The sequence below is a fragment of the Cupressus sempervirens genome, chromosome 6 (genome assembly GCF_028749045.1).
Source record: "Cupressus sempervirens isolate cs-2001-9-10 chromosome 6, ASM2874904v1, whole genome shotgun sequence".
Lineage (NCBI taxonomy): Eukaryota > Viridiplantae > Streptophyta > Pinopsida > Cupressales > Cupressaceae > Cupressus > Cupressus sempervirens.
The window spans coordinates 654,875,139-654,887,199 of NC_143123.1; the positions used below are offsets into that span (position 1 = coordinate 654,875,139).

General features: G+C 36.0%; 1 protein-coding gene across 2 annotated transcripts; it reads right to left on the minus strand.

Moving 5' to 3' along the window:
• Positions 1-7,483: 7,483 nt before the first annotated feature.
• LOC149553897 (uncharacterized) lies at positions 7,484-10,567 on the minus strand. 2 transcript variants are annotated; one of them, XM_089789243.1, is made up of 3 exons: positions 9,821-10,567; positions 8,195-8,260; positions 7,484-8,080 (listed from the first exon to the last, which is right to left on the minus strand). In XM_089789243.1, the coding sequence occupies exons 1-2, from the start codon at positions 10,328-10,330 to the stop codon at positions 8,201-8,203; spliced, it is 570 nt and encodes a 189-aa protein (XP_089645369.1). In that variant the 5' UTR covers positions 10,331-10,567; the 3' UTR covers positions 7,484-8,080; positions 8,195-8,200. The 2 variants fall into 2 exon arrangements, with proteins under 2 accessions (XP_089645369.1, XP_089645370.1); XM_089789244.1 differs by having other exon boundaries at positions 7,484-8,083.
• Positions 10,568-12,061: the final 1,494 nt, after the last annotated feature.

The following is a 12,061-nucleotide window of genomic DNA, read 5'->3' on the forward strand; positions in this document are numbered from 1 at the left end:
ACCTGCAATCTCTTAGTCCTCTAGATTGAGACTTGTTCCCCTTTGATTTTCCTCTTTATTTCCTATGATTTCCAGAATTACTTCCTCTCTCAGTCATTATGCCTCTACTTTGTGCATTTAAAGCACTTCCTAATGTAGATCCACTTTAGGTTTTTCTATGACTTTCTTCACTCAAAATGACACCAATTACATCGTCAAAATTTAGGGTATTAGATACAGAAACAAAATAACTCAGTCATTCCAACTTTAGTCAAAGAACACAAAATAAAGAGAGCCCTAATTTCTTCATCAAAATTAATATTTACAGAAGATAACTGACTAGTAATTGTATTAAACTCATTTAAATGATCTACAATAGATCTACCTTCTGTTATCTTCATATTAAATAAACGCTTCATGATAAATACCTTATTTGAAGCAGAGGACTTTTCATACAACTTCGCTAGGGTTTGCATCAACTCTTATGTTGTCTTCGCTTTTGTAATGTTAAATGTCATGGATAGTGCCAAGCATAATCAAATACTTCCAAGTGCCTTTCTATCTAGAAATTCCCAACCCTCATCTGTCAAAGTTCCATGTTTCTTGGCTTTTCTTTCAAATGGCTGCCATAAATCCTTCTAATAAAGATAGTCCTCCATTTGCATTTTCCATAACTGAAAATTCTACCCTTTAAACTTCTCGACCTTCAGCTTACTCTCGTATGCCATCACTCCTACTCAACCGTGAGACCTTCCTGCAGAGGATAGCTAAAAAAATGATGATAGCCTGGCACTAATACCACTTTTTAGGATTAACCATGAACAGAAATAACAATTACATGCAAAAATAAACAATACCAAAAAATAATAAACCACACAGAAGAGAACACAAGACACAAGGGTTTAACGTGGTTCACCCAATCCCTGGGTTATGTTGACCAATAGCAAGTCCAATATTATTATTATCTAGTGATTACAATCCACAATCCCTTACAGCTCAATACCATTGCAAGAAGCTACAATATGATCATCATTGTGAAATCCCTAACCCCTAAGCCTTTTTATACAAGCTTTTGTCACTTACAAAATTAGGGCTAGAATAAGTTGTCCAATAGAAAAATAACAGCAAACGCCTTTTACAATAGTAGAGTCATTCTTGGCTTTAGAGGCGCCACCGCCGAAAACCCCCACGAGGGTGTTGCCCCTCAACCCCACCCTATACTACAAAAGGGAGCGCTCCTTGGGCACTGCCCAAGGACCCTACAAGGGGCACTACCCCCAAACCCCCATAGAAATAACCTAGGTGGAAACCATGCCAAATAAACCTTAGAGTCTGATTAGGCTCCACATCACAATAGGGGCAATAGATCCAATAGGAGAAGTATCAACTACAACTCCAACCTTGGCATCCAAGACCAAAACCAACCCAAAAGCCACAGGATTAGAACCAACAACCACATTAAACCCCTGAGAAACACTAATCAAAGAATCTTTCTCAACGACTTGGGAAGAGTTTTAAGATATTGTATAGAGTTGAAAAGAGGCACCTTTCCACCATGAAGAGGGCTCCTTTGACTTCACTCTCTCAAGATCACACTTAGCTACCACGTGTCCAATCTTTGAAGCACCTTCTATATCTTAAGGGGATTCCTTCATAATCTAAAGGTTGAATCCAATAGCCTTTAGGGGTGATAAGTGTGATCTTCACAGGCACACCCTTACAAGCATCAAAGTCTCTAAGAGACTCCCCCACTTCCTCTCAAAGTGAGTCCACCCAAAAATGAAGTAGGAAGGGGAGTCTAAACTAGATTGGCACCTTGCAAAAAGATTTAGAAGAAGGATTACAATCTTGGTGCCAAGGTTTGACCATCAATGAGAAGTGACTCCCCCATGTGAAAAAAAAGTTTGCCTAGAATGATCCTTTGTCCTTTGAACTATTGAATTTAGGTATAGAAAAACCTTTAGCCATTGGAAAAATCTTAATTGAGTCTGAAATAACGAGTTACCAATGCTTAGGAATCCAAGCATGGAACCCAAAAGAGTAGGCCAAAAAACCCCCAAAATCAACAAATTAAAGGATCATGAGATAAATCAACATGCTGACTAAAATATGTTAGTCTCTTCATCAAGATCAAGAGCAACAAAATGACAAATTGGAAAGGGCTTGGTATCGACATGCTTCACATCATATAGATAGAGTAGACCCCCTGCTTGCTTGATCTCTACAAGAAGACCCTTAGAAGCATCAATATCTACCAAATTACATGCTTAGGTGGAGTGCAAAATGTCAAAAGACTTTGAATCTACCATCAAGAAATCTCCAAGAGCCTCCCCCACTTTTTTTAGGAGTGAGTCCACCCACACCCACAGATGAAGTGAAAAATAGATGAGTCTAACCTAAATCGACATCTTTTGCAAAAAGATTCAGAAAAAGGATTAAAATCCTAGTGCCAAGGTTTGACCATCAATGGGAAGTGACTACCATGTGAAAACTATCCTTCTATCCTCTAGAGTATCATATCTAGCTATAAAAAAAACCTTTAGTCATTGATATAATCAAAACTGAATTTGAAATAATGGGTTCCCAATGCTTAGGAATCCAAGCACGAAGACACAAAAGGTGAGGCCAAAAAACTTTGAACTACTAGATCATAAGACCAAAAATCAAACACCACACTAATCATTTTTTTCATTGTCTCCTCATTGAGATCAAGAGCAATAGAATGGCATACAAGATAGGGCTTGGTCTCCACATGCTTTACATTAGAGACATGGGCGAGAACCCATTAATATTTAATATGCTAGAGTTAGTAGACCTAAGAAGTTATTGTCCCTTTGAAAGCCATTTTTATCCAATGGTTGACTTTATAACAAACTCTGAAGCAAATTCACAAAAAGTTGTGATTACACATCTTCCATCAATCAATGGGATGAATCAAATAAGATTAGGGGATTGGAAACCTTTAGGGACCTCAAATATAGCTTAGCTCAATACATCATTGTAATTATCAATTTATTGTAATGCTTAGAGCCTTCTTTTCTCATTATCATCAATCTAAGAGTTGAATGTACCTCATAAATGAAATCTTAAAAGTACATAAGGCTATGCTTATACAAGCATTTATAATTGTTCACATCAAAAATATTTTGCCTCAAAATTTTCATTTCTATTGTGTTACCACTTAACATAAACAACACTCTTTCAAATGTGTTTGAGTGTTCTACTCATTCTAATGAGAGATCCATTGCGTGTTTTATGTTATATTCATTCTTTTGAGAGACGGATTCTATGAACAACTACTCATGAAATATGGGTCAATGTATTTGACTCAAAAAATTACACGGTTGAATTTTGATAGCAATATCATGATTTGACCTTCTATGGAAAATATGTCCTTATAAATTGACAAGCTTAAGGGACTCTCTAATGAACAGTTCATAGGCACAACATGAACATCACCAAGATCCAATGCATGTGTTCTATTCATTATCATGAGAGATGGGTTATGCAAACCACTACTCATGAATTATGTATCAGTAAATTTAACTCAAAAACCTACACAATTGGATCCTAATAGCAATATCATAATTTGACTTGTGGAAAATATCTCCCCCTTATGAACACTTTCAATGCAATAGCCCAATAACTTTTTCGTATAGCAAACAACAAAAGAACAATATCTAAAATTTTCTCTCTTTTGCATTCTTTGATTAATTTGGATGTTGCCAATAATTAGAGTGGGTCTCGAATTCTATGAAGGGGGTTTCGTAAATTGTTAATTGAGATATTTAAAAATTATGTGAATAGCCCCATTACTTTTACACTACAATTCAGGTTTACAAATTCAAGCTCTGAAATTTATGAAAACTATTAGTCTCATGAATTTTGTTATTTGGCATATTATATGACCGAAACTTGAAAAAGTAAGGGTGCCTATTTTCTAATTAGTCCTATAAAAAAAAATTAATTCAAGCAACCTACCACTTCTTAGACATATATCCTTTAAGGACCCTCCCGGGTCCCCAATCTCACTACAATTTTGTTACGAAAAAGAATTTTCTATATCTTATTTTTCTGTTCACGTCTTTATTATTAAAATCACAGATAATATAAACAGAACAGGGGCCCACTCCCCGGGCTTTAATGGGCAGCCCAGCAGTATAAAATTTAACGCATTCAAAGCAATGATTTATGATCAAGTTTGCATATGCATTGAAGAGAAGCAAAGTATATCTCCTATGACAACAGGAACGCACTACATGAAATTAAGGATATGATTACTTTGAAACAACTGAACCATTAATCAAATCTTATTGTCTTCTAATATGACCACCCATTACGATATAACTCAAATGAATACATGTCAAAACGCACGATACCAACTCACTTCTGACCTCACACCCTTTTAAGAACACCAAGATGCATGACACCAAATACAGTTCATAGATGACCTGCAACTCATTGAATAGTACAAATTATATATAGATGATATTCCAGTTAAACCAAAATGCATGATACCAATTCACTTCACATATGACCTGCAACTCAGTGAATAGTACAAATTGTATATAGATATATCCCAAATAAGCCAAAATGCATGATACCAATTCACTTCGAATATGACCTGACAATCATTTGAGTACAAATTTTAAATTTATCTATACCAGACTAAATCCAAGAGAATTGAGGAATCCAACAAAGCATAGCAGCAGGAAACATTCAGAACCAAGACGGCAATAAATTAAAAATTCATATTGATCAACAATGAAACATTTTTTTATTGGATACCTAATTTTCCTTGCCCCATATTTGTTTGTCATGAAAACAAAATGGGGGCCACCAACAGTATGATCCAAAACCTATGGTGGAGACCTCTGTGTCTCTTTAATTTATTTAATCTAAATTCTAATAATTGGAGAAACAGTAAAAATGACTAACCTAGTGCAGCCAAATATTTTGTTGTCCAGATAACCAGAGCTTTACGACTAAATGGGCAGTAGTTCTACACACATAAAGCACATCAAACCCAAATGCTAAAACTAAAGTAAGGGCCAAATTCTAGCACGCTCAGCAATCCCAAGATAAAAGGACACTCAATGCAGTCGTAGGTCTTGGCGAAATCAATCTTCAGAAAGAGGTCTTCTTGTTTTAAGTGTCAGGCCCAAACCATGACTTCTCAAATAGCAACTACTGAAGATGGTCTTATTGTTATTTCGGTTCTTATTGTTGTTTCTGTTATCTTGACACCAAACAGTGAGTGTTCTCTCATGATTTTTTAAATGTGTAAAATTTAAAATTAATAAAAACTGACGCACCTATTCATCAAAAAAATTGAGCAAACAAAGGTCTAACTTCAGCCAAGCAAATAAACTATTACACCACAAAGTGCTCCGCTTGACAGCCTTCCTGATCATGATAAATTTGAATCTATGTAATTTTTTTTATCGTATGGAACAAAGAATATTAAACAGGTGGTCAAATAATTCTAGATGCCCATCTCATTCCACTCAAATTAAAACTGGGCATGCTGGCTAGAGAGTCTATCATTGCTATGAAAAAATGAGATATTTTCAACCTGATGGCAAACAAAGCAACATGTGAATAAAACTGGAAATGGGTAAAAACAGCTTCCGAAAGTAAAAATGTTACATGAACGAAAAGTACAGGAGGCCATGTACAGGAATGTTTGGATCCAAGCATAAACTATTAAATTATAAATTGATACATATGTCATTCCCACCTAGAGACTATCACACCTGGTGGTTGTTCTATTAGAGAATATAGAGAAATGTGGTCCTTTGCATTATTTAAAGATGTCCGAGTACCAATTTCTACACAAAGAATTTCAAGCAGTAAATTAAGTGTTGCAGAAGAATTGTAATTAAAAAACTAGTTGCTCATTTGCTGAGAAGATGATGTACACCAATCTTCAATCAGCTGGTTTTGGGCTAAGTTACCAATGGGTCTGGAAATAGAGCAGATGCGGGTGCGGATGCATTCTGATGCTCAAAGGTGTTAGGATGCATCATGGATGCTACCAGGAATCTTGCTTCCCTCATGCAGATGCGCGCGGAATGCTAGGGAGAGCATCTGGAGAGAATCCATTGAGCATCCGGGCACATCCAGCCATTTTGAGCGCCCAGCCACTTAAGTGACTTATTAAAACATACGTTTAATAGGTTTTTTTTTATTATTATTTTTTCTCCTATTTGCCTCACAACCCTAAAACGGCCCTAAAAGAGGCCATTCATTGCCATTCCTTCTCCTATTACTGTTATTTCAATTTGATTATGCTGATTGCTACAGAACAGTTTATTTTTGTATGTTTCTTGTATTTCTTTGCATACATAAATTATAGTATACATACATACATACATATGGATGCACACAAACACATCAAAAATCCAAAAAAAAAAAAAGCATGCATCAGCACCCCACACCTGCATCAGCATGAGAACCAGCATCGGTAACTTAGGTTTTGGGAAGGTGGCAAACCCAAAAGATTAAAGGTATAGTTAGTTTTGGGAGATAAACCCCAAAGAGGCAAGGACTAACTGTACTGAATCTAAGAGAAGAAGAGTACAGAGTAGATTCTCATCTGATTTCAAAAGTCTCATAGGACAGCTCATGACAATATGAATACACGCAGTTATAGTTTACTAAAACAACATTAGGGAAAGTGAAAAATGACTTGTAATACAATTTAATTGAAGACCTGCTAAGAGTATATGAATGAATGACTCGGCAGGGGACTAGTCATTCAAAATGCCCTTCATAGTTGGTTATGTGTGGATGTTTCAACACACCTAGAGACTGGCTCAGTGCAGCATTTAAGTTGCACAAAGGGCAATGTTTTGTGGAGCACCGACTACCTCAGCAGACATTCAATTTACCTGCAAAGAGAGATAGCAACAATGCAACATAACAATTTATAACACTGTAGTCTCAATTAAATTATCCACAACCCTAGGACAGTGTCAATTGAATTGTACACAAACCTATGGGCATAGCATCAATCAAAGTGTACAGCAATCTAGTATTAGATTAGGCCACTTGAAGTACATGTGAAACTTCATGCTGCACATATATGTTAAGACTGCAGATATGAGTTCACACTGCACACAAAGAAGAATTCCCTAAATTTTGAGGCGGGTATCCTTACATGAATAAAGGAGTCTTTTGTGGTCAAATGTCCTCTGAACGTCATACATTTCAATTCCATTCCAATATTTGGGGGAGAGGCTGCCATTGAACAATCTTTTGTACATAGCTAACAAAATAATTAGTTGGGGAAGCAAAATATTCAAGTCTCAAATCTAGAGCAGATACTGAACATATTCTTTCTAAATAGTAGCTGCTTTAGGTTTTTTGGATGAGATTCCAATTGTACAGATGCTGAATAGATAGAATTACATGGGAACACCTGCAGCTTAGAACTGGGGTACTGAATGCTCAAAAGAAAGTTTTATGTAGAAAAGAACAAACCAAATTGAAACCTGAGATGTACAAACCAGTTTTTTCTGAAATATGATAAACCAACTCAAACCTGCGATGTACAAACAAATTATTCTAGGTTACACGACTCATGATGAATGAATCAACGGTTAGGTCAAAATATGACATGGGATGTTCCACCAATGTTCTTTTCAAGCATACTTGAAACAATCACTGAACCTGGTCCTTTCAACCGTTTACTTCCACTGTTTTTTTTCTTACAACAGACTTATGCACTAGAAAGTGGAAACAATTGAACCATGAAGACCATGAAAGCATTGAGTAGCTTTGACAGAAAAACTATGCTTGGATAGAAATTTTCCAATGTCCTTGTTTTACTTAGTCAAGAAACAATTCTATTCTATCTCAAAATGCTTAAGACTTTGAAGGGATAACCCTAAGCTAGAAGAACTTATTCATAATAGCTCTCACAATGATACTATATTACAGGCTAAAGCAGAAGACTCTGTTGATATAAACAAAGGAGTTTACTCATCCTACAAACTTTCTTCTACTGACAAGAATAGTTCAGCAACAAGCTCTCAAACCCATTTTTAGAAGTACTACTGAATCTCTTGGTGAAACACTTCCACATTTCTTGAGTTACCTGCTAACCAAAGAAATTTCAACATAACTCCATCAATATCAATCAAATATACTAACAAAAAAATGTCCATTTCTTTAATAGCAATAACCAGAAAAATTTGTAAGGGTTTCTTACCTTGTTCTATTGGGCAGCTCCTGTGAGAAAAAGTTTCTCTTTTACAAAAGGTTCACGAGGAACAGTCTGCAAAAAATAGCCAAACAGATGAAATATCTAATGAGATGTGAAATTAACGTATGTAAACCTCAACACAAAAAAGCAACAGAAGTTCAAAGAAAATTAATAACTAAAGTAGATCAGTAGAGCTGAAGATGTTAGTAAAACAAAGATAAACCCTGCTATTGATAGGCAAGTGTCTACATACAAAAAAACACCCTGCAGTTGAGAATACTTGAGCTGTAGTTGCATAGGTGAGCGAGTAATGATTAAAATTATACTGATGTCCACAGATGACCAAGTTAGGTTACTCGTTAACATAAAAATACTACCCCTTGCTGGTACTATATTTATGTTGATGGTATTTGCAAATTGCCCTATGTTAGATGGAACGTGATTGTAAACTTTTTAAATGTGTTAACAAGAACGAAAATTGGAAATATGTTAAGATGCCCACAAAATACCAAAGTAACTACAGTAACTGGTATACTATTTATGATTGAAAACCATGAATGCAATTCCAAATTTAATTGCCGAGGCCAGAGCTCAAAGGTTAACCCGGACTTATAAGAGCCCATGTTCTACCTTTGCTGCAGATAAAGTTTTCAGCATAGTAAACATGCGGATCACCAAAGGCAAGTAAGCCAGATGACTTTGCGGCTCCGGATTGGAAATACAAATTTAAAAACACACCGATGTAGATTAGAAGGACTACAATATATGGTCCAAAACAATGAACATTCCCTAAGGGTGAAGGCATGCAAGAATAACCATAAATGCACGTAGCTTAAGCATTGCAGCTCTTTCCAGTTAGCTTAAATGCATATGTGAGATTGGATAGGTTTTCCCTTATGTTACAAAAGCATGCCATCAAAACTATGTTGAGGACATGCATGCCTCCTAAAACCCAGGGCGAATATTTGCTCTTTCCTGTTTGCTTAAATGCATAGGTGAGATTGCATAGGGTTTCCCTTATGTTAAAAAAAGCATGACATCAAAAACTATGTTGAGAACATTCTTTCCTCCTAATTCCCAGGGCGAGTTTTTGAAAAAGCGTTCTGTTAAGGATAATAAAATGATATGCAGATCAAATATGACTAAAAGCAGTCGAGCAAAACATAGCCTACCATGCTAAAATAATCCCTCGTGTTCTAGTAGCTACAATGAAATTTTGAAACAAACATTAGAATGAGGTTGGAGCCTAGAGAAGTAGATCAACAAAACTAAAAGGCAAAAGCATGCATGATGAAGCCAACCATGTGAAAATAAAACCTCGCCTCCTAATCGGCATATAGAAATTTCAATAAACAGTAAATTGTTGCCCAAGAGTGAAGTATTAGTGCTGAAGAGCACAATCAAGCATAATACAGCCTCTATATGTGCGTGTGATCATTGCACTGCAAAAAATTCCTTAGAAACGCCCAGGAACAGCTCTCTAAAATTGGCAAGCAATCAAGCCTTCGAAATCCAACCACCCATCGGTTTGACCAAACATGTACTGAATTGGCACCAATAGAATTCATGCATATAACTAAACACCCAGGCAACACAATCATATATATAGACAAAAATGATCGGATGACGAACCTGAGATGATCGATCAAACGGCATTCGGATTTGCATGTCCGAACCTTCTCCGGTGACGGGGGTACAATCAGGAGGGGATTCAAATAGGGACAGAACAAACTGTTTATAGACAACCCCAACATCAAAATAAATGAATCCGCTATTGGGTATGTCAACCTTGATGCCCTTCACGGGGAACCACAAAAAGAGCTCCTGTTGCTCAAGCCCTGCAACTCCAGCAAGTTGTCCATAGCTCAGATTGCCCCTAATCACATCCTTGAAGTAGACCCTGTTCTCAAACTTGGCAAAACAAGGCTGTTCCAGGAAGACCTCCAGCTGTCCATCATCATGCAGTGTGTAGTTCTTAACCCCCTTAGGCAAGAGCCCTACAGGCAATCCATGGTTTTTCAGGACATCATAGATTGTTCCATTTTCTTCAGCAGAAGCCCCCAGAACAACAAGCATCAACATGACCACAACGAAACCCCAAATGCTGCTATTCCCCATATGCCCTGCCCCCAAATCTACCATGGAGAGATGCAATCAATCAATCAATCAATGCTCAGCTTGGGATTTTCCTTTCTAAAACCCAGAGGAGATTTTAAATACATGGAGAGCAGGGCAAGAGAAGACGAAAAGACATACAGAGCTTACATGGCATTCAAGATTGAGAAACCGCTATTATTATTATTAGATAGTGGTTTTTCATTGGTTATCTACGGCCTGCTCGCTTGGATTGTTAAACCCTCTTCCCTGCTGTCTTTGATTGAGATTCAATCGAACGAATAATCGTGTATAACGACCGAATAACAAGGACCACATGCGTTAGGAGCATGATCCTTCGTCTCTCTCTAGCCCTAGTCTAGGTGGCCTTTTTTGGGCTTTTCCATTTTTAACACACAGTTTTTAATTTCCTATTTTTTATTTTTTTTTATTGGTTTAAAGACAGTGTTTTGTTGTTTTAGTTTTTTTTCAAAAACACCCAGTTTTTTTGGGTAGCTTTGGAATTATGATATTCCTACTTATCGATAGATTTGGAATGACTTAAGGAAGGGAATTAATTGTCTTGTGCTCCTAAATTCATGATGATTTGTAATGTTCATCAATTAGATTGATTTATGAGGGAGCAAGGTGCAATCAATTCAAGACTTCGACTTGGATTTTCCGGTTTCTAGATAGACTTTGAATGCAACAACCTTGCTTGGAACTATTTCATTAATGAAGGTTTTTATGTCTTTTCATTGATTGAATTGTCGTTGGGGTCGAGGTACGAATAATTTAATTTAAGGATTGGGTACAATAATTTCTTAGATTTTAATTCTTATCTTTTTATTGTTGTTTTCTAGTTTGAGGGGTGACATTTTTCAATTGAATTTGTCTTTAATTTATAATTAATATTATTTAATGATAGTATGCTTCTTGTGCTGAATATAATAAGGTTGCAAACAAGTGCATATAAGTTCTTGGGGTTGTTTAAATTTTGTTATTAAATTTGAAAAAAAATTATAGAAATATAAAATATTTATTATTAAACTTGTAAGTTTGTGATATTGTTATGAGGATTTAACTATGTGATTTTGAGTCAAATTCATTGATCCTAAAATAAAATATAAGTTTGTGTTAGTGAATTGAAATGTGTGAAATAAAATATTAGTATGGTTTGTTCAACAAATAAATGTCACCTAGTCAGGTGTACTTGTAATAAGAATAGAAATCTTAGTTTTAAAAATCATAAAATATAATAAAATTAATGTATTATATAATAGTAAAGTTGTCAAGATAATTGAAATTGTCAAGCTCGCTCTATATTTTCAAACCCTAAACAAGTTGTTTAACATAATTTATTTAATTATTATTTGAAACTTTCATAAGATCATGTTATTGAGGAAACCTAGGCAACCTTGAAATGTGTACTTGACAAGCAAAATGAGCTCTGCTAGGATTTGTACGATCTCCATCTAAATCCTTGTTGGTTTCCACTATTTGTCATACCACATTTAATGTGGGAATACTTTCATTTATAATGAGTTCAACCTTCTCCGACCCAACAGTTGATGTTGGTGCTGGAGTTGTTGCTACTAGAGATAATGGCTTCGTCGACCAAACGCCCGTGCAAGTTTGTTCCCTCCTAATATTATTTTGAATGCCAAGGAGTTTGAAAATGCATGCACCTGGTTAGAATAGCAAACCCTTATTGGGTATTTTGTGTGTCGTACTCCTTTTGAAAGCACGTTGCGGGAATGGGTTTCCAAGGTTTGGACA

What these genes read in the sequence shown, in the direction of transcription:
- LOC149553897 (XM_089789243.1), bottom strand. Translation starts at nt 10,330, where the DNA reads ATGGTAGATTTGGGGGCAGGGCATATGGGGAATAGCAGCATTTGGGGT. An exon ending in CGTTTGATCGATCATCTCAG is followed by an intron (nt 8,261 to 9,820) that starts GTTCGTCATCCG and finishes TATTTTTTGCAG; the next exon opens with ACTGTTCCTCGTGAACCTTT.